The sequence below is a fragment of the Podarcis liolepis genome, assembly GCF_965112155.1.
Source record: "Podarcis liolepis genome assembly, chromosome: 6".
NCBI lineage: Eukaryota > Metazoa > Chordata > Lepidosauria > Squamata > Lacertidae > Podarcis > Podarcis liolepis.
The window spans coordinates 51315878-51343823 of NC_139559.1; the positions used below are offsets into that span (position 1 = coordinate 51315878).

The 27946-nt window shown below is 42.0% G+C and overlaps 1 protein-coding gene across 14 annotated transcripts in view; it reads left to right on the top strand.

Annotated features, from left to right (window-relative positions):
* RNF220 (ring finger protein 220) overlaps positions 1 to 27946 on the top strand; it is a 326551-nt gene that overhangs the window by 216825 nt on the left and 81780 nt on the right. For 13 of the 14 annotated variants that reach the window (XM_083509604.1, XM_083509606.1, XM_083509608.1 and 10 more), the window contains 3 exons: positions 1001 to 1046; positions 16583 to 16678; positions 25190 to 25232. In XM_083509604.1, coding sequence (XP_083365730.1) covers positions 1001 to 1046; positions 16583 to 16678; positions 25190 to 25232 — 185 coding nt within the window. Of the gene's footprint in view, positions 1 to 1000; positions 1047 to 16582; positions 16679 to 24258; positions 24425 to 25189; positions 25233 to 27946 lie in introns of those variants that run through there. The other variant, XM_083509601.1, reaches the window with a different exon arrangement.

Below are 27946 nucleotides of genomic sequence, written 5' to 3' on the forward strand. Positions count from 1 at the left end.
TTGTTGCTTTGCCTAGATGAGAGAAATTGGCAGGATCTACTCTTGGGTTCCTATCAGAGAAATTTAAGTTAAGAGAAAGCACTGCTGTGGGGGAATGCTTGAGGTATGTCTATCCAATCTTTGAGCAATGGAGTCTTTGGTGTAAGAAGAGTTGTGAATGGATGTGTAGTGGTTTGGGAAGGCCATTGTAACACGGGCATGAGAAACCTCCAGACCATCATGCCTCAGAACCAGATCATGGAGGTCTTTGCAGCCCATGCCCCAACCTAATGGTGTGCCAGCTGCCTCACTCCATGCTCTGCTTCCAGTTTGGTTGCCTTCCTCCCTCCGATCTTGCTGTCCCTCATTCTCCTCTGCATAAATGAATGAGGAGAGCCAAAGAGAACAAGGAGAGTTATTAAAGGGTCCTTGTCCAAGTTGCCCAAGACGTCTCCAGAAGCTGGAGCCAGTCCAGTTAAATGGCCATGGTTTCAAATTGCAACACTATGCATTACTTCTGTTTATGATACTTAATGGTGTATTTTCCCATAGGGCCAGGCCTGCCTCCCTAGTGGACATGGAAAACTTTATTATGCTACAAGAATAATGTAGGTGTAAAAGGCAGATGCACTTCAGAGCTTCTGTGATACCTAGAGTATGATTTTGGATACAGGAAGTCAACGTTATATCCTTGCTCAGCTTCAGAGTTGACAGGGTAGCACTGAGTGTCACTGTCTCTCAGTCTAATCTGCCTCACAGGGTTTTTGTGAGAACACCAATCCTGCTCTGAAGAAAGGGCAGGATTCAAATGTAATATATAAATAATAGGGATAGAAAGTTGGGTACAGTGTGGTGGTGATGGTCTTCTGTGTGGAAAGTGAGTTCCTAGTTGTCTGGATCTCATCATAGAGGGCTTTACAGCACCAACCCCCCCCCCCCAAGGTCTGAAAAGTCTTACCTTGTAGAATTTATCTGCCCACTTTCAGTATGGTACTGATACTCTTCTTTTCTCTCTTGACAGTAAGAACTCTATATTGAAGGATGTCATGGCTCCAGGTACTCCCAAGGTAAGTGAGTCAAATTTGGTCACATATTGTTTTCCAATATCCTCCATGCCCCTACAAACACTGTTTCTTGGTCCAATTTGATCTTCCTTTCATAATCTTCATAACAGTATGTGGTATCAAACAGTTGTCTTGTCCTGTACACAGACCCTGAAGTTCCCTGGGCAGGGGACAGTCACTTAAGTCTTTATTCCTGCATCCCTCTTTATATTAGTGCCTCAATACGTAGTGGGCATGCTTAGAACCCATTGTAAAACCATTTCAGCGTTCTAAAATACTTCCAGATTTTACTAGAATTGGCCTTTGGGTCCCTGCAATTGGAGATTAAATCATCTTAACTTGTGACCTTCACACTGGGTGCTCTGGAACCAGAGACACTAGTTTGGTGAAGTGGGTGTCTGCAGCAATTCTATCTTCTCTGTCTCCAATCTCCATCTGTAATGTGTTAGGGGTGGGGTGTGCTTAGCTGTGGCTAAACAAATGTGTATGTGGTGGCAAATGCAGGGTCATTGCCGAATAATGTCGGAAGTGGCCCTTAGGACCAAGCAGAAAAACTTTGTAGGTTGTTGTGCTACCTGCTGTCATAGGCTACTAGTAATGTGTGCGCCACACCCTATACAGTGTGGTCTTAGTGCTACTCTGGCAGATCATGAGCTGCCATTCTTGATTCAGAAACAAACATACACAGCAGAAGCAGGCATGCAAGTAAAAGGGAAAACATCAATTAAAAATCAAGAATCTTCTTATTCGCCTTTGTGCCTCACAAGGGAGTAGGAAAGAGCAGCATGAAAAGCAGCTCTTGTACTGTGCATTTTGGTTGTGCTCATTGCTGGATGGTGATAACTCATCTGTCCCAAACACCAAGCCTGAGGAGGCGTTCAATAGGCAGATTAGTTGTTTGGAAGTAAATATAGAGAGTTAGAGACAGTCACCAGATAAGGAAGAAAAAGGCCTTTTCTCCCAGCAGGGATTGAGCCTTTGAAGCTTCAAGCAACAAAGAATCCCATTTGCTTTGAGTGAAGGGATTAAGGCAGGATAGTTGAGGGGTCCTGTGTAACCAAGATCACTTGTCTGCTGTCGCCACATGGCGTCCCCCTCCCTTCACTCTCCCACCATCACCTAAGAACGTTAAGAAGAGGGGGCTTTTGAATTCTTCTTACAGCCTCTTGGCCTCAGAATTGTTATTCTCAAGTGGCACTTGCTTGAAGAACAGGCCTGCGTGATGCAAAAGGTGCTGCGCTTCTCACTTAATAGCTAGACTAAGTGTAAGTCTGCCTTGGTCTTCAACTGGTGGGTCAAGATTCCCTATCAAGTCATGGGCTGATCTAAGGTGGGTTGCAACAGCAGTGCTACCACCATTTAAGTATATGGTGAAAAAGAAAGAAAGAAATGGCCCTTAAATATATGTTTAGGTTAAAAGTGGGTACTGGGTCTGAAAAGGATGAAGAGTAGTGGTCTAGAAACACCATTCTCTGACATAGAAGTCCTTCCTCCTCAATCCCTGGTTTGCTGGGATTCTCTATAGTTATTTAGTGGCAAGATAAATGGGTCCCACTCACACGTTTCTGGCATTGAAAAAGACCTGCAAATTGGCCCTGGAACGATCCAAGATGCCAAAAATTGTGCAAAGAAAATGGGCAAATTTACTTAAATTTCACATTTTATGTAGGCTTGCACATTTTGGATTTTAATTTTCAAAATGGGATCCCCCCCCCCACCTGCCACTAACAGTTGACTAAAATAAATGTTTGGGTGCAAGTTTTGAGACACAAGGATTATTTGTTGAAGATGCAGTACGTAATGTTTGGTGGGTGCTAAATGCTTGGGTTTAAGAAATGTTAGGATTTAATTAGAACTGGTATGTTAGGACTGGTAATAGCCAGACTTGTGTGTATTTAAATTGTGGGTTAGCCACTGTTAATCCCCTGGAATTAGCATATGGAATTAGCATATGTGAAGGGTTAATTTACCTAGGCACACTTCCTGGGTTGTGTAATATTCACGAAAGCAACAAGTGTTAACGAAGTCAGTCAGGCTTCTTTGTGAGGTGATGGGCGGTGGGATAAGCAATTATAGAGATCAGAGGATTAGGTATTAACACAACACAGGATCAAAGGAAATAGGTGTGAGAATACAAATGTGTGGTCTCTTTCTGAGGAGAGTAAAAAAGGAAAGCTGATAAGCTATGGTGTTGTTTCCTGTGTTGTGCCCTGCAGTGCAAGAAAGGCTGCAGAGAAAAGGATGGGGCTCTGCTTACCAATGTTGTTACTATGGAATGAGCTGGCAGCTATTGGGATGCTACTGCTGTGAGCCCTACCATTGACAGCTCCAGGTTGTATATATGTGTAAATAAACCATCTATCATAAAGACACTACAGCCTTTGTTGAACCTCATTCCCAAAGGAAACACTAACCCTTGATAAGCATGCCTGAAACCCCGGGAATCTTGCGCAGCCGATTGGAGTGGCATGTAACAGTGCATTGAAGTTTAAAAAGAAGAGAGGGAAGGTATGGCAGGGAATTCTGATGCTGCATTATTGTTTCTGGTGGTCTGCCCAACCACTAACGTTCCTCTGAGGAGGAAGAGTTTGATGAAGTCTCACAGTGGATAGATTCTTTACTAAATTTTCTCTGTACTTTAAGCCAGAAAAGGCACTATGTACCTAGATTCCATCAGTGTTCCTGAATCCCTAGTAACAGCTTTGCCATGTACTTCTGTGATGACCTTGGGGAAATCACATAATACCTCAGGGCTTCATCTCTAAAAGTGATAGACGATAAAAGATTAATAATTAAATCTGCTCATTGTGGCTGTAGGGGAGAGGGAGAGACCAGAGAACTGTCCATGTATATTTGAAATATGTCAGCACTTAGGGCTGGTATTCATGTGGGAGAAAGACTGGGAAAAAGATTGGGTAGTTGTAATTAAGTTTGGAAACATATCCACTAAGGCTGTGATCCTAAGTATACTTTATTGGAAGTGAGCATTATTGAAATCAATTAGTCTTACTTCCAAGCACATGGATTTAAGAACAGAATTCCTTCCTTCCTGTCAACCAGCAAACCAAATGGATTTCCACATATTCCACATATTTCCACAATATATTCCACATATTGAAAACTCACAGGAGACGTGGAAGACACTCTGGTGCTGGTTTTTAAAAACTAGTTCAAACATAACCATATAGAGTGTATGACGGATTATCTGTGTGCTCTAGGCTGAAATGAGGTTTAGTTCTGACTTCTGTGTCCAAAGTTGAGTGGAAAATAGTATCAAGAAACACCTTTCTTGAGATTCAAGGAGGATGTCATAGCTCAGTAGTAGAACACATGTTTTGCATGTAAAATGTCCCAGGTTCAGTCTCTGGCAGGGATGGCAGTGAACCACTGGCAGTCAGACTGTAGACAATGGGCTTACCCTAACTTCCTCTTCTATCACTGTCTTTCCCCCGGGGGAGGGGGCACTTATTAGTGTTCTAACAGAGCAAACAGCAAGGGGTGGGCAAACAAAAATGCTCAGGCACCAGTGGCGGAGTGTAAGCCAGTGCTACCTGGGATGGGTGCGTGGGGCGTGCCCTCCAGGGGGGCGGTGCACAGAGGACGGCCTCCCATGTGCCAGTGTCCAGGGGATAAGAAGGACATGGAAGCTGCCACCTACTCTCCTCCTACTCTTCGCCGCTGGATCAGGCCTGACCCAGGGGCAGAGCTGTGGCCAGGCACGAGCTCAGCAGCCAAGGCGCAGCTCCTTCTCACATGGAGCCAGGCTCTAATGAAGGTGCCTGCAGTGGGGGTGCCCGTTTGCACCCAGGGCCGCCCCCCCATGCTATGCCTATGCCAGGCACAGAACTTTAAAGTGCAGACCTGTGCCTGGGGAAATTGGGGCAAATAAGTGTGCAAAGGCCCAGAGAGCAAAGTTATTGGGATTCCTTGCATGGCAACATGCTAGCATGGTCAAGTCTTTGCCTTCCCCAGCTTTCATTGAGGCATAGAGAACCATGCAGGGTTCTCTGGTGTAACTCAAACAGTGGTTCAAATTGCCAGAAGCTGAAGTTGGCATTCCTCCTTAAGTGCTGCTGTGGCTTCCTGAAGACAAACAGACAAAGGAGCCAGTGGGAGTATGTGAGTTTACTGGGCATTGGGAAAGTGTCAGAGAATAAAAGATGCTGGTGGTGTTCGCGTCTTGAGATGCTGAGACCACTGGTGCTGTTACAAAGCACCGCAAAAGCTGGTATCACTCATTGCATTCGGGTTACAGTTCCCAAGTGATAACAGCTATTAGCAACACTTTGACTGCTTCCCCACCATGCAGGGGAGGGCAGGAGACAGAAAACATGTCAAGCCATCACCTCCATGTTAAGTGATAAGTACCTATTTAGATGGCAGAGTTAAAGTCCAACGCATCAGGCAGGAAACACTTTGCGCAGGAGAGAAGGGAAAGGCCAGAGCGAGATGTAAAAAGCAGGGTTAGGGTATTTGTTGTGCTGACAGCAGCTGTGATTGATTGTTTAAGAGAAATAAACTGCCTGTGTTTTCGGGGCTATCAAAAAGCAGGAGCCCAGCACTTAATAGTCTCAAATGGGTGGCCTTGAAAGGAAACAAAGTGTCACTGCTGCCGGCTCACCGCTTCCCAGTGCTGACATCTGACCTGTCTCTGAGACAGGGAGGGGATAGTTTTAGGAGAGGCAGCAATGAGCGTGTGTTACAATCTTGATGTGTTTTCTTGGCTGTGGGCTGCTCCCAAATCATAGGTGTCCCTCGCCTTGTGCTTGCTTCCACCCATGCCCCTGGGTCAGCATGGCACACTCACATGTTTATGTGAGCACATACATGTATGCACCTGACATGCATGGGCACTTCTTATACACATACACACAGAGTGAGCAGTCATTCACCTAGCCCAGGCATGGCCAGGCTTGCACAGACTGGTTTGTTTTTTTACCAGCACTTTGAGCTCCTGCAACGAGTACCAGAGGCAAAAGGATGGCTCCAGGGAAGAAACCAGTTACCTATCTCCACTGCCCCACACCTACCCTGGCCACTTTAGTCTTGCATATCCAAGTACAAATATCTGAACTCTGCAGTAACTCTGGAACCCTAGCACCTCAGTTTAAGGTTTCTGCTATTGCTGATGTTAAATAACTGAGAGGCAGAACCTCCTGCTAATCTACTATGTGATCTGGCTATCTACCAGTAGATTCTGATATACCTTCTAACATGCAGATGATAAAACAATTTCAAAACACTCATGAGTTTTTCTTGCCTGTGCGCATGAACACATAGGTGCTCTCACAATCATTTGGAGATATATTCAAGAGCACCAAGATATATCGTGTATGTGGACCTATACTTCCGAAAATTTATAATGAAATCTTCCAAATGTTCGTAGAGCTTAGTACTCCACCTAAAGTTTGGGTACTTAAACATAGCGCTAGCCCTTGGTTTGATGATGAATGTTTCCAGCTAAAAAGAAAGCTGCGCCAAACATTTAAAAATAATCGCGCTAAACTAGAGCCCTCTTATCTTGATGAAAAAAGACAATACCATTACATTCTGGCCGAAAAGAAACAGAAATATGCAACCCAAAAATGGCTACAATTACTCGACTCAATTCAGAGTAAAAACAACAAAGCGTTCTGGAACCTGGTGTACGGAGGATTGAAAGCCGAAAACCAACTAACTCTACCACCAATTGCAGAATCCAAATGGTCCCAATACTTCACATCTGTATTTAACAATCTACACAGTGAACTCAAAGGAAATGAGACCACTAAAAATAAAATCAATAAACTCCAGGAGTGGCCAAGGGTAGAAGAAGAGGAAATTAGAGAGATAGTTAAAAATTTCAAATCGGGGAAATCTCCTGGGCCAGACGGTCTACCAATAGAATTATTCAAGACCTATATAGATTGGTGGGCAGAACCCTTAGCTCAATTGTTTACTCTCATAGATAAATATGGGATCATACCTGAGATATGGTTAAGATCAATAATTATCCCAATCTTTAAAAACGGCGACCCAAAAGAACCAAGGAATTACAGACCGATAAGCCTATTATCAGTGATAGGGAAAATCTACGCCAAGCACCTTTTATCTAAACTTCTTACCTGGATGAAAAATCTAAATTTACCAGGGAAAGAACAAATAGGTTTCTCCAAAGGTTGCTCTACATTAGACCACTGCCTTATACTTATGCATTTGGTTGAAAAATATAGATCCCAAAGGCAATCTAAGATATATGCTGCTTTTGTAGACTTTCGTGGTGCATTCGACTCAATTGACCGCCCAAAGCTGTGGAGGAAACTCGCAGAATTAAAAATTGATCAGCGCTTATTGATTCTAATACAAAATCTATACTCTTCCAATACCTGTCAAGTCAAACTTAACACCAAAGGTCACCTTTCATCAGACATCCCAAACTTGAAAGGGGTAAAACAAGGGTGTATTCTCGCTCCCTTTCTATTTAATTTATTTTTATCAGACTTGCCAGATCACCTCCAAAAAATAGAATCACATGCCCCTAAACTTAATCAGAAACCAGTTCCTCTCTTATTATACGCAGACGATGCTGTCCTACTATCATTAACGAGCTTGGGTCTGAAACGTCTTATATCTTCTCTGATCCTTTACTGCGAATGTAACAAACTCTCTATAAATTATGAGAAGACAAAAATTTTGGTCTTCTCGAATGGTTGGAAATTAGAGAAATGGAAAATAAGAGGGCAAGAAATCCAACAAGTGAAAATCTATAGGTATCTGGGAATCTTATTCCAGAGCAATTTAGGGTGGGCAAATCATCGCACAAATGCCATAAAACAGGCAAAGTGTACCTCATCAGCAGTTGCCCGTTTTTATTATCAGAAAGGTAATCAATTTATTCCTGCGGCCAATCAGATATTTCAAACAAAAGTGCAATCCCAGATATTCTATGGAATCCCGCTATGGGTCCAAGCATATAACAGTGATTTAAAAAAGATTCACTCCAGCTTTCTGAGACGTATTCTTGGACTCCCAGCTGTGATCAAATATGAAACAATGTGTGCAGAAATAGGCATACACACAATGGAATATTGGGCATGGTCCACCTCAATAAAGTACTGGTTACGCTGCCATTTTCGCTGCCCTCCATCAAGTCTGCTCGCTGATTTGCTCAAAGACTCCTATAAATCAAGATGGTATCAGTACCTCGAAAAAAAGATTGAATCTTTAGGCATCGAGCTGGAGCCCCTGTACAATTCTAATGAGCAATACATTTTCCATAATATCCTAACTAGACTAAAGGATGTCGAGAGACAAAATATTATGGCAGCTGTAAACAAAATTTGCTCCCCCATATTCTATGATTTAAATATCCTAGACAGCAGAGCCAATTACGTCACTAAATTAATAATCCCAGCCCAACGTAGGGCTTTTATGCTGGCCCGTTTGAATGTTTTTCCCTCAGCATTTGTCAGGGGAAGATATCAAAACATTCCTAGAAACAAGAGATTCTGCAGATGTTCTATGAATGTCCCGGACACTGTAGAGCATATTCTCTTTCATTGCCCATTGTACAGTATCCCACGTCAACGCGTGCTGTCCCCTCTTTTGGGTGGTCTGGAACCCCAGCAAGGTGAATGTGTGGGATTCTGCCTATCCGACGTTGACCAAAGGGTAACGGCGGGGGTAGCCGAGTTTTTGGCAGCAGTCCTCCAAGGAGCAGGTTAACAACGAAAACCACTGATTTTATATGTATATATATATATATGTATGTAGCCAACTGCTGCCTTTTATATATATTTCAAAGCTTTTATATGTTATTTCCTCTTTTATGGTTTTATTTGCACAATGCCTAATAAAGGTTTGATAAGTATAAGTGTAGTATGTGGACCTATACCTCATTTACACTACCCAAGTTTTTGGGATGGGTGAGTAGAGGTAAGGAGGGATTTTCTTGCTCTCTTATCTCCCACAACAGATACGAGTGGCAGAGTAGATAAAGGGAAGGGGAACTGGTAAGCAGCCATTGTCATTGTCCTCCTCTTCCTTCATTTGAAAGAGTCTCAACCCCACCTCTCCCTTCCTATTTTACCTGTGGCTCCCAAAGTGGCCCATTCCTATATCTTTTTCCTTGCTGAAGAGGTGCTGTAACCTCTTGAAAGAGAGCACAGATATCCCTGTTTGCAATGAGGATGTCTCATGCTGTCCCCTTCCGTTCAAGCTTAGTGACCTCTTGACTCCCTCCCCATTTCCAACTCCCCTGCAAGAGGGGCCTCCCCACCCCCATCAACAAGCATTTTGAAGCAGGTTGTGTTCGCTCGAAAGTGACATTTTAACAATCACAGTTGCAACATCCTATATGGGCTTATTGGTTTCAGTAACCTGATAGCTGTTTATCCAGTGTTATTGTCAAACAAATTATTACAGAACATCTAGTCAAACAAACTATTTATGGCTTGCAGAGAAAGAAACCTTGGAGGTAACTGTTGCTCTGCCTTTCTAACTGGTTGAGGTGGTTACTTTGTTAACAGGAGTATTTAGGCTGACTTTTCTGGGTAGGAGCACCATATACCACAAAACCAAAAGACTCAGGGCTCATCCCCACTTCCTCTTGTCCTGCTGCTTTCTTTCGGGGGAAACCAATCTTTAGTACTCAATTGGAGCAAATGGCAATTTGGGTTTGCTCCTATAGAACTTTAAAGAGAGGGGTTTTGCAGGGAAAGCTCTGGAGCAAAAAAACAGCGCTCAGATATAAGCTATGAGTTCTGTGTAATAACTTTGGACTGTGTGTGCACATTGCTGCTTTCTTCAGCTCCAGTGTGCTCCCACCCCTGGTGTTTGAAGGGAAAGGATTGTGGCAAGGGGAAAACTGCTCAAACCCATGCCTAGAAAGTATGGCTCAAGCAGAAAACTGTTCAGATCTGTGCTTTCCAGGCACAGGACAAGCAGAAGTGTGGATGAGCCCTGAAACGGCAAATAGTACAGTATCAGAAAAAAGCAGCATTAATGTCTGAAAGCCTGCATAAACACAAACAGCCAAGTTTTAACCTCATGTCTAAATAGCTTCTTAAACTTTACAATGTCAATTTATAGCACTTTTCCTGACTTTGTCAAGAGTTCACTTTGGTTGCCATTGATAATAATTTTCCCTCTTCCAATCTCAGTCTGCACAGAATTGTATGGGGGGCAGTCATTTTACATAGGGACAGTCATTTTTCTCTCTGTACAATTCACTCTGAGTGCAGCATCAAGCTATGTTGCTCTCAGGGGGACTTGCTGTATTGTATTCAAAGTGTGCAGTGGTGAAAAGGAAGGTGCCCCATGCACTACTAGCTGCTCCAGAGTGTGAGCAGCTACATTACCCAGGGCTTTTTAAAGGGCAAGGGGGGAAAATACCATACAGAAATGTTGCTGTAGTCATTGGACGCCTCTTAAAGGGATCTACAGAATCAAGTAGATTCATGATCCGATCCTGGTTATGATCCATACAGATAAAACTTCTGCAGATTCCTTCCCTATCATATATGACAAAAAGAGTACACTAGTTTCGGATTGACTAAAGCTGCTGTTTAAGGATACGTTAGCCTTGTGCGAAGGGATACTCTTGATTGAGAATCCACAACTTTCCTTGACAACCCAGTCCCAGTTTTTAATCACTTTCCCCTGCTGATCAAACTGCACCTTAATTTCTACTTTCAATCTGTCCAGTAGTGCTCTCTCCTTGTGCTTTCTGTCGCATATTATAACTGATATTTCTCTCTTAGCTTGTTCTTCAAAGGGGGATTTGTCAAGTTGGAAAGCATTAGAGCAGAAGCAGAGAAGAAAGACCCCGTTATTCCTATGAGCTAAGTAGGTTGTTGCTTGGAAGCTGGCAGGGGAGGGAAGCGAGGGTGAGAGCAAGCCTTGGACAAGATTGATGGCCTCGTTGCCATTAAGAAAAAAATTAGCCGGTGGCGGCTATCATATTAAAGGGTGAAGAAGCCGTGAATTATTTTCTTAAAGATCTTATCGCTTACAATGATAATTTTACCTTCCAAAAGGCCACTTTTAATGAGGCGAGCCAGGCAAAAAGTCATGATTTAATGCCAGATTTTTTTTCCCAAACACATTTTACTGCTTTTTTGTCCATGTTTAAAAAGCACCGGTGACCTTTTTTTATTTAGCGTGCCCCAGGTGTAATGCTGAGGCTGATCCTCTTAGGGTTTATAACCTCAACAGAGAGTGCCTTTACCCAACGGAGGGATGATTTAAAGGAGGGCTAGAAATATGAGGCCTCACTGGTACTCGCACAAGTCTCTTGCTCTGCCTTTCCAGAGTGAAATGGTGGCTTGCCTTGGAAATGGTATAGGGAAAGGAGCTCTCGCTTAGAAGGGTTTGGTCAGGTTGTTGGTTGCTATTACAGATTAGTGCTTGGGAAGGAGGGGAGGGCTGGACTTCAGGGTGCTGGTCCTTTACAATTAGCACAATTACCAATACATCTGCATCCTCCATACTAGATTGCAGAGTAGGTTAATATAACCAAAAAGCTCTATTGCTATGTAGAAGACAAAGCCAAGAGAAATCTAGGGTGAAATTCAACATCTTGCTATTGCAAACATTCTGTCTTCACAAGTATATCAGCTGGCCAGAGAGAACAATCCCCCCTCCCCATATGCTATTCTGGGTTCTTCTTACCCTCCCCCCAGCCAGTTTCACAGTGGGAATAGTGGGAGGAAAGCCCCGTTGCAGAGGCCTTCAACTGATGGGGTTTGTTAGGTAAATCCTGCCGCCCGATATTTGGGCAATCTTCAGTGGTTCCAATATGTTTGGTGACTTGGAAGCATTTATTCTCCATGACATTTTGGTGCCATTCCACTGGTTCGATTCAAGAGACAAAGGAGAAATCCAATATTATATTCAATTAACAGCGTTCTCTGCTTTTTGATTTCAACCATTTTGCTAGGAATGTCAAGTTTCTTTGAGACGACAGGAAAGATGACCCAGTATTGAGAGTGTCCAGGGGGCATGAGGAGACATAATTTTTCCTTGAAGATAGTAACTCCCTAGGGAACAAAGGCTGCTGGTGTATCACAGGGTCCAATCACAAGAGTTCAGGTTGCCTTTTGTGGGGTTTTTGTGGGATGGGTTGAATTGACTGACTTATTTCTTTTTTTTAAAAAAACCTTCATGATTATAGTGTCAATAGTTGTATAGTGTATAGTTGTCCTGTACCATTGGGTTAATTGATTTGGAGGGTTGAGGATTTGATGAAATTCTCCAACACTTTTGTTTATTTAGAAACTCAGGGATGGGGAACCTGTAGCCCTCTAGATGTTTTTGGACTCCAGCTCCCAATAGCCCCAGCCAGCATGGCTAATGGTCAAGGATAATAGCTGTTTTAGTCTAGGAAAACCAGGAAGGCCTCAGGTTCATACTCTGCCCTCAGTTAGGTAGACTAAGTACAGATTATCTCCTGTTTTGCCCATTGTCTGCATGAAGAAAGAGGTTTTCTGAGGAGAGCATGAGCTGGCACCTAATTTTTCAAAGTAGATGTGCATCCATACCTTCTCCTTCAGGATTTTCTTTTCAAACAAAAATGCAGGAAAACAGACTCCATGCAGGAATAAGAACTTGCCCTTAAGGGAACCCAGGGTCCATTGGCCACATTAGAATGGGCCCAGTTAACATTTCGATCACAATCCACAGGTTGAAGAACACTGCTCATTAGTCAAGAGGTTATGTGACCTCAAATTGTTATTCTTTTGATTCAGAAAAGTGCAAATTGTAAGCACTAAAACAATGGACATTTTGTATTTTCTGGTGGCAGACAATGTGCCACAAAGAAAGACTTAATCTTCCTCTCCCTCAATCTATCCATCCCTTCTTCTTGTTTCTTCTTCACCCTCGAATCCATTTTTTACCCGCTATCAAAAAGATGGTTGTAGTGTCATTGGGGTGACCCACCTTTGATCAAATCTGAGTCCAGCTTTGAGCACAATCTACCAGCCAACAACTAAACACTAATGCTAGTAGGGAGGAGGGAGATGGGCATTTAAAGCTGACAAGATTTCTAATTCTAAACCTTCTGCTCCCATTCCTCCCCCTCCATCCCATCTATGTGCCTGATAATCCTCCTGACGCAGCCTAAATGGAGAAGCAGTTGCCATTCCACCTTGGTGAAATGAGAAACACAAATGAAGTGCAGTTTGGTGCTAGAGCAGGGGCTTGACTCACTGATACAGTGTTTAACATGCTGCCGAGGTATTTAGAATAGAACCGCTTGCTACCATTTTAAGAAGACAGTTTATTCATCTAAACGGCAAGCGTATGTAGAAGAGGGTCTGAGATTGACGTCTTTGGGATTAGTTTAGCCCTGCATTTTTTCTGGAGGTCGTTGTCATGGTGCTCAGGAGGTTTGCCGAATAAATGGGGCCAGCGTTCTTCTTGGGACCACATGCTAAAAACTAATACATAACGTTTAATTTACTGTCTCCGTAGCTAGCCCAGCCATTTTTCAGATAATAATATTGGATTAGAGCGACTTGCAAGGGTGGATGGGAGTGGGCAGGCAGGCATGTGGGGGCTGATGAGGAGCAATGAGAGTCGTTGTTGAGGTTCCTTGAAGCAGAGTCGATGGCTTGTGCACTTTTATTTCTTCACAGAAGCAAATTGAAAAGGGAAGTATCTTTAACTCCTGCGATCAGGGTGTTACATGCAATCTGAGAAAGAAGGCAAGGGTTTACATTGCAACCAGAGCCCTCCCTGATGTCAAAATATTGTATCTATCCTATTATGATATGGGGAGAAGGATCCCATTCTTTAGCTTCAAATTTTATTTTGCTATCTTGGCCCTTTTTGATACAAAGATGGTCACATTTTTGCAAGGTGGGTACTTCTCTGAAAATTGTTTCTTGCTGCAGTTAGAAGACCAGGGTATTTGTTCCTCAAATGATTGGTTCGTGTAGCATTTTATAAACATTGTTCTATTTGCCTCTTTATTTAATAAACTTACACCCCTCTTTTTCAAATAAATTATAATAAACTACATGATCACAAAACACAAGGAAACATTAGTTAAAACAGCAAAACAGTAACAGTTTTCACCCCCTGCCAAAGTGATCACTGCATTATCTCAAAAGACAGGGGCTTTCAGCTGTCACAAACTTTTTTGGTTTTAAAGTGTCTGTGTATATGACTAATCTGAGCTGAAGTTGAATCAGTCAAGATTATAAATCCAAACCCAACCATAAGGCTGTGGTAAGTTTAGTGCGGAGCTGTTGGTCAGTTTTTGTACATTACACACCAGTCCAGAGAAGTTAATGTAATTGGGTTGGCAAATTTCCTAGAAAATAGGCTAATAGCCATTGACATGCAAATATGTGCACATTTTAAGTGGTTCACTACTTAGCTGAGCTTATTTTACAGAGCTCAGATGGTTTGGAGTGGGTGGGCACCTTGCCTGGGGTCACCACTGGGGATGGGGGATAATCCAGTGGCAACAGAGAAGTGGGTGATATGAGGCTAGGCTGGTTCAGAAAGGCTTTGGTTTTGTTTTTTTTAAAAAAGTGGTCTGAATAGAGTTACTTAGAGAGTTATCAGCTGGATTAATGGGAATGAGAAGACTATTTCAAGTATAACAAGCAGCCTTGTAAATTACACAAAAATGGAAGTCAAATGAGACAACCTGTTTGTTTGTTTGTTTGTTTGTTTGTTTGGCAATTCTTTGCTCCCCTAAAGGGCAGCTGAGGAACTATAGGATTGGCAGAAGGGCCACAATGCTAACAGAGAGGGAGTCCAGCTGCCCAACTGACCACCAGTGAGTCAGAAAGCTCCACCAATAACACTGTCACACTGACAGTGTTTTGTGAATGATGAAGACCAAAGCAGGACGTGATCAAAGGTAGCAGGGGAGGGTGTAGATCCACAGGATACTAAGCTCCATCATTATCTTGACATATCCCCCTCCCAAGAAAGAAAGAGTTCCTGAAACGTCCTGGAACTAAAATTGTGGTTAATGAGGGGGGAAGAAGAGTGAAAAAAGAAAAAGCTATCTCCTGTTGCTGAGCATGTGAGCTTCACCTGCTCCCCTGCTGTTTGTCAGTGACCACTGATTTTTTTTTTGGGAGGGGGGCTGCACTCCACCTGAAAATGAGAATATTTGCACAAATGACAAAGCATATGCAAATATATGTAAATGGGTGGAGAGTCAAATCAACATATAGTGAGCCCAGAAAATCCTGTTAGCATCCCTATTCTCAGTAAATGAACCTCCTTAAAATATTGTCAAAGCGCTCTATCATTTCCCATAAATCTTTTTTGTGAATGGAATTTATACCTCTGCCATTGCTCTGAAGTTTGCACAGTACTGATAACCTTCACAATTTCAAGTAAACTGCTGACCATTTTGCCTGCATAGCTTGTGGTAAAAGAAAGGAAATGTCTGTGTTATTTGGGATATTTCTGAGATTAACAGGAAATCCTATAATTAGAAAAAGGTTTAATAATATACTAATATTTGTAATTACTGAATGGATCTATGCAGTTAAATAGTGTTTGGCACCAAATGCTTCTTCTGATTGTGCATTACTGCTTTTATGTCTTTTTGTTTGAGTACATTTTCTGAGAGATTTTCATGCACGTTAAAAGTTAGCGGTGCAACTGAGGTGCCTTCGCTTGTATCCCTGTTTAAACCCTCAGATAGTATTTCAGTGGCTAAGAAAATGCAAATAAAAAAGTTTTCTTTAACAAAAGCAATATTTAGCATGGGCTTATTAGGGAGCCTCATATGTGGTCATTTGACCAAGGCACTGCTCACCTTTATCCTATGAATTTTTGGTGGCATCTTTCTTGTCCAGGTGCAGAAGATAGTATTGCACATTCTTTTATAATCCCAGGTGATGTATACTTTACCTGTATGTATAATTATGTAGTTTCCCAATGTATATGCCAGTGATACTGGAATGGAGATGATGGGGGAACATTATTTCATACAGTGCCTTTCACTTAACCCAACAATTCCAAGTTGCTGTCTTTACTTTTTCCAAATCATCTCTCTTTGCCTAATGGGCAGTATGGGCAGTATGGGCAAGATGTAGTTGTGTACTGGTGTTTCTATGTCATGACTGCCAGTGTTGTTCTTCAGTGATGTATTTCCATGTGAGAGATACAAAGCTAAATAATACAGCTACCTCTGCCACTAACACAAACTTAGGAGCACAATGGAGGACAGAGGAGGGGCAATGCTCATGCATCCATTCCTAACCATAGGCACTGTATGCAAGCCACCACACATGAGGCCCAGAAATGATATTCTTGTTTGTCCCATACTGGGTGACAGGTTTGGCATGAACAGGTGAATATTTAGCTCTCTTAATGACTTCCTGCTTCATTCTCAAAAACCTTCTCAAGAGTTATGTCCATCTAACTTAGAAGATGTCCCTCTTTATAGCTGGTTGTTGGTGATCATGTTTTCTTAATTAGCATTTTTTGCTATTACATATCACACATCCTTCTACGCTTCGTCTTGAGAACAAGGAACACTTTGCATTGTTAACTGCTTCTCCCTTTCCCCGCTTCTTCCACAGTCAATTTTGTTGTCAGCCTCAATCAAGCGAGAAGGAGACTCTCCAACGGCATCACCTCACTCCTCAGATGATATCCATCACTCAGACAGATACCAGGTGAGAGAGCAACCAGGAGGACTCAGCTGATGACTGGAAACCAGGAATTACTAAGTGCCACTACTAGTTCTTTCAGTGCTGCCATTCAAGTCCTTAACTTTTTCGTCTTTTGTGTTTTTCAGGGATTATAATATCCCACTTGTTTAATGCATATGTCCTTGCATCTGGGAAATCTTGCCAAAAAAAGTACTATGGTATACAAATGTTAAATAATACCCTTAACAGGTTTGCACCCAGTATAGCTTTCTGGTTCCTAATGCTTCTTGGTGCATCATGGCATAAAATACAGTTGTTAAGTATTTAATAATAATAATATTTATACCCCACCCATCTCTATTTATACCCCACCCACTCTGGGCGGCTTACAGCATATCTAAAAACATAAAATCTCCCAGTACAGGGCTGCCTTCAGATATCTTCTAAAAGTTGTCTTCTAAAAGTTATCTCCTTGACATCTGAAGGGAGGGCATTCCGCAGGGAGAGTGCCACTACTGAGAAGGCCCTCTGCCTGGTACCCTGTAACTATTACTGAATAACGTTAGTTTTTGCAAATGGATGGAAAATAGGACTAGGCATAATGCCCCAATTAGCCAGAAACAAGTCACCACCAGTGGGACTCCATTCTGAAAATCATGTAAATGGAATTTGCAGGTGTAAAAAGTGTTGTAGCCTTGTCAATTTTATTGGTCAGTAAGTTTTGTATAGTTTATTAAGGTGTGTACTGTGTCCAAAGCCAATAGAAGGTCACTGTACAACTACAGTTCCTATTAGAGTCTGAAATATGCGCACGCACACATTATGGGGTGCTGCCCATCATCTCCATGGGTATATGGGCTGTACTACTAATTGGAATCCAGCCAGTGCATAACTGTGCTAATGAATCAGTAGTGGTCTGAGGCTGGGGTGAACGTTTGTGTCTATTGTATGACTAATATATCTAGCATTATATGTCTTTTCTTAATTGTTAGTAGCTCCGGCCATAGTCATAGTTTATATAGTTCAGACTATGCCAGAGATATGAAGTGCTCACACTCTGTACTTTCTGCTAGTTCATGCTCTCAAAAATGAATCAACACTGTTCTGAATATTGTCAAATACAGATAAACATTGCTAATAGTATTCTTCTGTATGCAGTAAGTGATCCCAGTTTGCATTTGATGGCTTTACTTTTCACAACAGGCACTTCATGGAGACTCATAAATTCTTGATGGAGAGGCAAATGGGAATTATAGTTTGCTTTTATAGGGTAGAAGACTGGAGGATGATCCTTTTTTGTATTTTTTACTGCCCTAGAATTTGCAGGCCAGAGTAGTACAAAGCAACTCCAGTGTATAACTAGAATATGACTAGGGAAATACACAGGCATCAGAGATAAATCTCCTCTGGGAGCTAATCCAATGGGCTTTATGCAAATAAAATAAAATAAAATTCTCTCCCTGATTCCAAGAGCTGCAAGCTGAGCTTTTCACGTGCTGGATGTGTGCCCTGATTATATATTTCTTTAAAACCGCAGTGCTGGTAATTTTGCATTGCAAGTTCTTTATGGCATTTATGATCTGCTAGGAAATATACTGTATATATTAGTGAGAGATTGGGAAGCAAACTTTTGCTTATGAGGTTGTTCTGAAGGAAATTTCACAAAGTTTGCACTGATAAGCTCTGTTGGTGGCTTAGCAAGGACAGAAACAGTTCACCATTTAGCCTATAGTCACATGAAAACTTAACCTAATGCACCTGCAATTACATGGGGGAGCTCTCTGTGATAAAGCAAATATTTCCACATCCCTGCTACCAGAGATATGTAGAGAACATATATTTTATGTGGATAATTGTGGTCTGGAGTTGGGAACATGGACCCAAGGGAAGTGAGGAGGCAGGGTCAGAGAATAAAGACTTAATAGCAATTAGTACCAGAGGTGAAATCAGAAGACAGGACTCAGGAACATAGAGTAATAAGGATCAGAGGACAAAAAAACCAACGCACAGCCAGTAGGAGTCAGGACCATAGTAAAATCAGGATCAGAGGGTAAACCAGAAGGCCGAACTGGGGTATCTCCACATGACCTGTTTATTGAACATTCATCCTTGTTTTACTCTAAGGTGCTACTGGAAGGATTTTTTAAAATTTTGTTTCATCCTGGTTTGTTTGCATTGATATATGGCTTCCTGTCAATCATTTCCAACACTTTCTAGTGTATTGCCTCATCACTTTTCGCACCACCAAAAGTCCTTTTTCTAAAGTGGGGTTGTTGTGCAAGAGCACCAGAATGCTTTAATCTACTTTTATTGTGCAAACCTAAATTAGCTGGTATGCATTTGAATCTTTCCCGCAAAATAGTAACAGTCTGGAATGGATCTTAGTAGAACAAGCAAAGTTCTACTGAGACAAGAAGCCCTCTTGTTTTCCTTCCTGCCCAGGCTTGAATAGTCATTCTGGAAGGTACCTGTCCAAAAAGTTGTAGTGATTTTGCTTGCCACATGGGGTAATTAATGGTCAACAGTTCCTGAAATATGTATTTAGATCTAGCTGGATACAAATGTACCGTATTTTTCGCTCTATAACACGCACCTGACCATAACACGCACATAGTTTGTAGAGGAGGAAAATCCGTAGGCATGCCACCCGTAGGCATTCCCTCCATAACACGCACAGACATTTCCCCTTACTTTCTAGGAGGAAAAAAGTGAGTGTTATGGTGCAAAAAATACGGTAATATGGTAAAGCAAGGGAAAATTCAGTAGGAACAGAATTAGGAAGTGAAGCATTATTATGAGAGCTGAAAGGTTGATCAGAAAACTAGGATCTAGTCCAAGTTATAATTTGGCAGCCAAAATTAGTTGCTAGCTCTCTCCTACTTGGCTGTTTGGCACCTATACTGCATTTTTCTGTGTTCTTATAGAAAAGGGGAGAAATGTTTTACCGTATTTTTCGCTCTATAACACGCACCTGACCATAACACGCACATCGTTTTTAGAGGAGGAAAACAAGGGAAAAAATATTCTGAATGAAACAGTGGACGTATCATTTTTGTGCTTCATGCTGTGGCCACAGACATGTGATCTGATGGTGAATTTGGGGTGACCCAATGCAAAAATCCTGAGAATCCCTGTGGATCCATGCTTTGTAACCATGTTTTTGCACCATTGCAGCCCCAGGCAACAGTGGGTGCGTGATTTTTTTTGGGGGGACAGGCTGTAGCCATGGACATGCTATGTGCTCTGATGGTGAATTTTGGCTGACCCAATGCAAAGATCCTGAGGATCCATGTGGATCCATGCTTTGTAACCACGTTTTTGCACCATTGCAGCCCCAGGCAACAATGGGTGTGTGATTTTGGGGGGGCAGGCTGTAGCCATGGACATGCTATGTGCTCTGATGGTGAATTTTGGCTGACCCAATGCAAAGATCCTGAGGATCCATGTGGATCCATGCTTTGTAACCACATTTTAAGTGGGGAGGGAAGGAAAAACACAGAAGGCTAAGAATGCAGGAGAGGGCTATAACGTGAGGAAAGGAAGGCAAAAGTTTTCCCCCACCCACCCACACAAGCCAGCCACTGTTTAAGGATTTCATCCTTTTAAATGGAAGAAAGCATATTTGAATGCTGTCTGTCTCCAAAAACAAAAAGCAGGAAGTCAAATCAGAATTTTAAGCCGAACCTGTAATCTCTCTTCCCTTCACAAACATTGTTCCCTCCGGAGCAGGGACAGGATAGAAGGACGGACGCTCTGCTTTCCCTCTCTACTTGCCTGGAGGGGAGGGGCTTTCCCTGCTCTTTGTTCGGACGCTCTGCTTTTCCTCTCTACTTGCCTGGAGGGGAGGGGCTTTCCCTGCTCTTTGTTCGGACGCTCTGCTTTTCCTCTCTACTTGCCTGGAGGGGAGGGGCTTTCCCTGCTCTTTGTTCCGTTTGAGCAAACACAGCAACGAAAGAGAGCAGGGTGGGCAGTAAGACCCTGAGGCAGAATGAAGGAAAGCAGCAGCTTCCTGTCTCACGGAGCTCCCTTCTCCCTGAAGCGCGGTTTGATTTTTGCCTTATTTTTCGGCTCCAGAGACCACATATTCGCTCCATAACACGCACAGACATTTCCCCTTCCTTTTTAGGAGAAAAAATCTGCGTGTTATAGAGCGAAAAATACGGTAAGTTAACAGTGTTGTCCCACATGCATTTGATTTAAACTAGAGTTACAGAAAGGCTACTACAAATATTGTTGTGGAATTATGGTATAAAGAAAAAGAACAGATTATGTTGCAATTGAAACTGTCCCCTCTGCATTTGCAGCTCAGGCCCAGAAGCCTTGAATTGTTTTCAGAGAGAGCAAGTGAAACTGACAGGAAGTTGTTGGTTTTTTTGAGTGATCATGTTGAGTGAAATAGCAACGGCAGGATGGTTAAGGAAAAGAGGTGAAAGGAAGCAGAAATGTAGGTAGGTAGGTAAATGAGAGGTTTGAAGTTGCTCTGGCTGCATTAATCTGACATCTCTTGAGTAACACAAGGAGAACAGTATTGCTTTTTGAAAATGGAATTTTTATACTGTGTCCTTTCTTCCCAGCTTTCTGCATAAGAATAGGATTAATGACATGACTGTTTCTTGACAAAAAGAAAGAACTGTTCCAGTTAAAGAGTATGTTAGCATTCTAACACAGAGAATCAATTTAGGTCAGGTCCTAGAAAATATTGGAGCATTCCTATCTCTCCTTGTAATAAATGTGAAATGAGGATGCTAAGCACTAGACAGAGTCAGGTTCCAATATTCCAGACCAGGGTTTGGATAGTAAGTAGAGTGGAGCTGCTTGGTAAAAGTGCAATTTGCCTGAAGAAAAATCCATTAAAAATAGGATTTCACCCTCTCTCTAGGCAGTCAAACTGAGAGGAGGAGCCAATCTCATTCAGCCCAGGTACATTCTGCCTTTGGCAGAATCAGTAGGCTATAGCTCCTTCTGTAAATGTGCCGGCCCATGTTCCCTCCACCTTCCATAGATATTGCCAGCATGTACAGTACTAATCAGGCCATTAAAATATGCTTACATTATCCAGTTTATTACAGAGATTTGTTTTTGCTTTGCACAAGTACACACAATGCCTTTGCTGGTTGCTGGCTGGTCTTTATATGGCTGATCTTGTCTTCCAAAGATTCATAATACACACATCCTTTGAAGATGTGCTTAAACAGTAGAGTGAAGGAATTCCCTATGGTACTCCCTAAACTCCAAGATATGTTACAGTATTTTGCACCCAGAAATATAAAGCCTAGTATATTGTGATGTGCTGCATTCTTACACTAGTCACTGAGGGATAGTCCATTGGCAACTCAAGTGCATCAGATAATGTGGATAAAGCTTCTAAAGAAGAGGCTCAGTGTACTAGAACGAAGCTGCCAGCCGAGACTTCACTTGAAACAATTGCCCTCCTCCTCTCTCCTCAAAATCTCAATAATATGTATTTTACTACTTGTTTTAGCTTACAAACTAATGTCTTAACATCTGTGAAATATAAAGCATTTCATTCATATATCAGTTTGTGACAGATGCAAGGCATTTGCTGTTTCTTAAAATCAGTGCAGACTTAGCATACAGAGGTGCTAATTAGGAATATAAATAGACAGCAGACAGTTGAGATTGCCCAAAATACTTGATTTTTCTTTCCCCCCCTTCAAAATCATGCTGTCTACTTCTGTGCATATTGACCTAAGATATCTTCTCTGCAATTGACCCCAGTGAATTATAATGAATAATTGGGAACAGACTACAATAAATAATTAGTAATCTCTCATTTAAGACTGTACAGCTAGTGTCCCTACCTTGTAGGGGAGCTGTGCAAGAGAGATCAAAATGAGTTAAAAAGTATAAAATAGCAGAGAGATCAGAAGGGTGCAGACCTGTCCCAAATTTCATCCCTTAAATTATGTATTTACTGAAAAGAAACATGGAAAAGCCCGGTATATTGAAATAATTCAAAAGCTTAGGAAAAAAGCATTTCAAGAGGCTTACAGTTTTTAAAGGTTGGGTTTTTTTAAAGCAATTTAGGCCTCAGGATTGCAACACTGTCACACATGTTTGCCTTTAAACACTTGGATAGTCTTTGATGGCTTCAGCAGGATTGCTAATAGGATCAAAGTGAATCACTTCCCTTAAGTGTTTGCAGGATGTGGACCCTGGTTGGCAGGATAAAGGCCATTTTATTGATTTATCATTCTTGCAATCACTGACTGTGACTTTAGAGTCATAAAAGAATAAAATAATGACTGCTTTGTCCAATAACATGTTGTATTTGGTAAGGTTTTATCTTCATTTCATCCCTATAGAGAACTTCAGCTCATCACTGCCTTTTGACAGGAAAAGGGAGGAATGCTTATGTTTCTAGGAGTCTACAAGACCTGCACACACCACTTTTTGTTAGCCCTTTTTATTATACATGCACACAACAGATAAAATACTAAGTATTTCACATAGCTTAATAAAACGCCAGACTTTCCACACATGCCAAGAACAATTTACTGGATGTGATTCTTGCAACGTACAGTGATACCTATAGCATTTCTTAGAAAAGTGGTGCCTCTCAGAATGGAGACAACTTCAATTTGTCAAGAGGGGTACCTTTATACAGTTGCAGCTTGTGTGCAAGTGTGCACTGCTGGGTTGTTGATTTTCCTCTGTTTAGCCTCATAACTATTACTGCTGAGGGTTCTTAAGGTTCAAAGTTACAGAGCTGCTTATACCTGGGAAGTTACTTTATTGGTGCAGGGCACCCAAAAAGGCAGCTTGTCTTCTACAGAAAGTTGGTGTGGGTTCCTGCACTTTTTGTGATAGAAATAAGCCTGTGCTTTTTTTTTCTTCTAAAAAAATGTTTAGGGGTACTCTCATTTTCCTACTCATATTGAAATACTGCCCCTCAATGAGGCCAAACTTAGATTCACAAAATGTTTAGGGATATGCGAACCCCTGCAACCCCCAGAAGCACTGGGTATAAGCTTGAACTTTCTGTTTACAAGGGAGACAATATCGGGGTACTTCTGTCCCTGCTAATTGCAGAGTTACCTTTCCAAATTTTGTTAGCTTGAGCGGCTAGCTTGCCATTTTTCTGCTCATTTCTCAAAGTCTCTGCAAGTTAAATTTCTGCTTGTTGTACAGGAATGTATGTACACGTATGAACACTTAAGACACAGGGAGGCAGCCTTGATGTGACGACAGGGGTGTTGCACGCATTTAGCAGTGTCCCTGTTTCCTCCGCCGACTTGCCGGAGGATTTGCTTGCGTAAAAGAATGTACCTTCCGTGCTTCTCTTCAAAACACAGACGTCCGCTAAGGGGGCAGATTTTGGGGGAGACGCCGAGCGACGGGAGAGGAAGTGCTGCTTTGTGCCGGGGACGTTTATAGCCCAGCGTGGGGATATGGGGAGTGAGCAGTTGCGTCTCGGGCATCCGGCTCCTGGTGGTGTTAGAGGAGGGGCTGAGGGAGATCGCATCAAGCTGGGTGGTATTTGCGGCGCGAAGAAGGAAGCGTGGTAGCAAAAGAAAAAGTCCCGAGTCCCGGACCGCTCTTTGCCGCCCCGTTGCCATGAGAACAGCTTCCTCCCCCTGAACTCTCACCCCGCGCAGGCCGCGGCGGCTCCTGGTCACATGATCGGAGCTAACATGGCGGCGGCCGCTGTTATGGGGAGCTGATTGCAGGTGCCGGGGCCGTTGCCTGCATCCGCCCTCATCCCCGGCCATGCAGAGCGAGAGAAGGGAACCCGGTGGTCGAGAAGAGGTGCGAGCGGGGCGCGTCTGAGAGGCCGGAGCGTCTCTGGGGCCGGAGCCGCTAGGGCAGGAGATGGGGCTTGTTTACATTCGAACGGGGGTTGGGTCATCATCCCTGAGGTGGGAGGGGTCTGCTTATATCCATATCCATAAACTTGGAGGGTGCATTTTTTTTCATTTAAGGACGAGGCATACCCTCCTCCCCTCTTCGGGGCCGTGCAGAACGGCTTTGTTTATCTAAGGATGACACCGGGTCCCTGGAGGGGAAAGGCCAGGAGGAGGTTGTTTATCTTTGGTATCTAGGAAATAAGGGCAATACAGATATACTTGTTCATTTGTAGGGAGATTAATTTATAGCTAAGCCAAAGCTAGACAGCATACTGCAGGCTGCTTTTCCCTGTATAGTAGTCTTGTAGGCTGAGGAATTAGAGAGTGGGGAAGTGGTATGGAACCTTGCAAGCAGTTGGGATGAACGGGGCGCCTACATTTGGGGTGCTGTGGATATCTATATTTGGACAACAGCCAAGTCAGAGGAAATGTGGGTGCATTTGTGTTTGAAGAAGTTATCTGGGGAAGATTAAATTGTGGTATTGGTTTGAATTGGTAAATATAGGCAACACCCAAAAGGGAAGTTTGTCAGGTAGATGAGAGTGCTGTGGTGGATTTTTCTAATTTAATTCCCCCATACACTCCCTAAGACTGCTTCTCAGAAAACTCGTGGTTTTCTCACCAGCAAGTTCCTAATGCTTTTTTGCTCCTGATCTTCTCTTAACAGACCTTCTTGCGAGTGAGGGCAAACAGACAGACCCGGCTGAATGGTGAGTGCAGCAGAAATTCTGTACCATTTCCCCCCTTGTTCCAAGATGAAGACTTTCATTATCTGGGCCTAACAAGTATAATGCTTCCTTTCTTTACAAGATTCCTGAACTAAATATGCCCCAAAGGGTTAAAGCTTCAAATCAATCATTTGTATTCCTAACACATTTTGTTCCTCTCTGAACCCTGTCTTAAGTTGCTGCCCCTGGGTTACATTTATGTAGGCCTCCCAATGACATTGCTTTTCAGGCAGCTTGCAAACATAAAATATAATGTGGTAAAACAACAATTGCAGGAAAATATTGTCAGCAAAGGTAAGAGAGAGAATCATTTACTCAGCATTATTAAAAACACTATGTGGAAGCAGTAGATTACAGTTCAAAACTTTAAATAATCACAGATCTGAAAATACTTGGGATAATTTTTTTTAAAAAGTATTTTACTTGGCATTGAAATGGCCATAAAGAGGTGGCAAGCAGGCCTCTCTGAGGAGGGCATGCCACAATTGGGGTACCACCACTTCTTGTTAAATGGCCTGGTTGATATTGCAAAGGAGAAAATATCAATGCCAAATAGAAGAATTATTTTACTGCTTGCCGTTTTAGAAATAATGATTTTCTTATGGGTGTAATGAGATTAGTCTTTTTTCCCAATGGCATTGTTTTCACTTGCTTACCTGCTATAATCTCCAGCTGTCAACAATACCTGCTTACAGCTAAAAAATACATACAACTATAATTCCTGTTTGTTTCATTTATTACAACTTTTTTTTTAATTCCACCTTTCTTTCAACACCCTCCTCCAATGCTGTTTTGAAACAATGTGCAGGATAAAGGCCTTTAATATCTCACCTGGTTATATGGACCTGATACCTCAGTAATTTGCAACTTGGAGCTGAACCTAACTATTACTACTGTGTATGTAATAGCAGATTCCATAATTTTTGGTCTTAGGATAGACCTGCCTTCAGAGAAGTAATTGATTCAAGATGTATTTTGTAATTTCTATCCAATAGTACGTAAAACACAGTGTATTGTCACTAAGCAGGAATAATTTTTCAAATATTTTATATAGTGACCCTTTATTTTAATTGATTCTACTTCCACTGCCAGTGAACAGAAAAATGTGTACTTTTATCATCTTTAATTTGGTCAAGAGTAAAGATTATGAAAATTCATCCCTGAAAAATTAAGAGCAACTTTAAATTTTCCTGACAGTGCAAGAGGAGATTTTCCTTGAATTCTTCAATGCCAGCAAGATTCAGAGCTGTAACATACTATGTTGGATAAAAGGAGAGAGCTCTTGAATTAATGAGGACTGTGCACTATGTAGTGAATACACGTGATCTGACTTTCACATACAGAACTACAATATATTTCTGCTACTGAATAATTCTGGGATATGATTAATGAATACAATTGCAGTATTCTATTGATCATCTTGCAAATATTTCCTTAGGGCACTTGCAGCTATTACTGGAAATGATTATAGCAGAAATGCTAATATTTTTCAAAAGAACATGATCATTTTTGAAAGCAGACATAGGTTTTGCCAAATATATTGTATGTTGGCTGTATTTGGACATAATGCTAAACCAGCATTCCCCAACTGGTTGCCTCCAAATGCTTTCAGCTTCATTTCCCATCTTCCCCAACCACTGAGTACGCTGGCTGGGGTTAATGGGAGTTGGCATTCAAAGAATCTGGTGAGCATCAGATTGGAGAAGGCTGTGCTAAACCATGGTCTTGCATTATAAGAACAAACCTCAGTAAACCTTGGGCCAGTATACCCAACCCTCCCCTCTGACTTGGCTATAACAGGAAGATCATCACCAGTTTAACATGTTGTGTAAACCATAAGCCGTCATTAGTTTTAACTGTGGTTGGCTTAAATAAATTATCATCACAGACGTATGATATGAAGTTGTCTTGTTTCCACTAACTATAGTTTGACCTAGTTCAGAGGATACAGCAATCTACAATGCATCTAAAACCAGCATTGAAAGTTTCCAAACTCTTTTGCATGGCTGTGGTAGAGATAGGGGCATGAGTCCTGGGCAACCTGTTGTTCGTTCTCACAATGCTAAAGTGTGGTTTAATATTGCATCTAAACCATTTCATTGTCTCTGTGTTAGATCATTGTGAGTGTTTGGTGTCCCAGCATAAACACATCACTTGCTCTTCTTCCTCATAATCTTTACTAACTGCTGTGTTGTGTTAGTTGTATATCTTAAGGTATTTGAAGAACAGCTAAAGTTATAGGATAGTTGGGAGTCTAAAAGCAGCAAGGAAAAGACTGGAGCTTGGGTCTTAAGTTCTACAGTGCTTTGATTTGTTAAGTCACATAACATACAAGATTCACATTCCTCTTTCAGTCCCGTCCCCCCACCTTTTCTATGTACATGAACACCATTACAGTTTCATTCTTTGGAATACTGTTATTAGTCAAGCAGAACTAGCCCAGCCATAAGCTTAAGTAACAAGAATGATTATCTGCCTAGGATTAGCAATATATGAGTAGTTCAGAATCCTTCAGTTGGAGATTGCTTTACACTTGCTAAACAACTTAATCAACTCTTGTATTTTTGTTCATCCTTCCTTCAGGTTATTTTTAGTCTAGATTGGCACTTTCTGTAGACATAGGCAGTTCATTTATCTTTTTACTTTGGGGTTCCACTGAACTCTTGGGATAGAAATCTGTCATTGAGACTGTATTT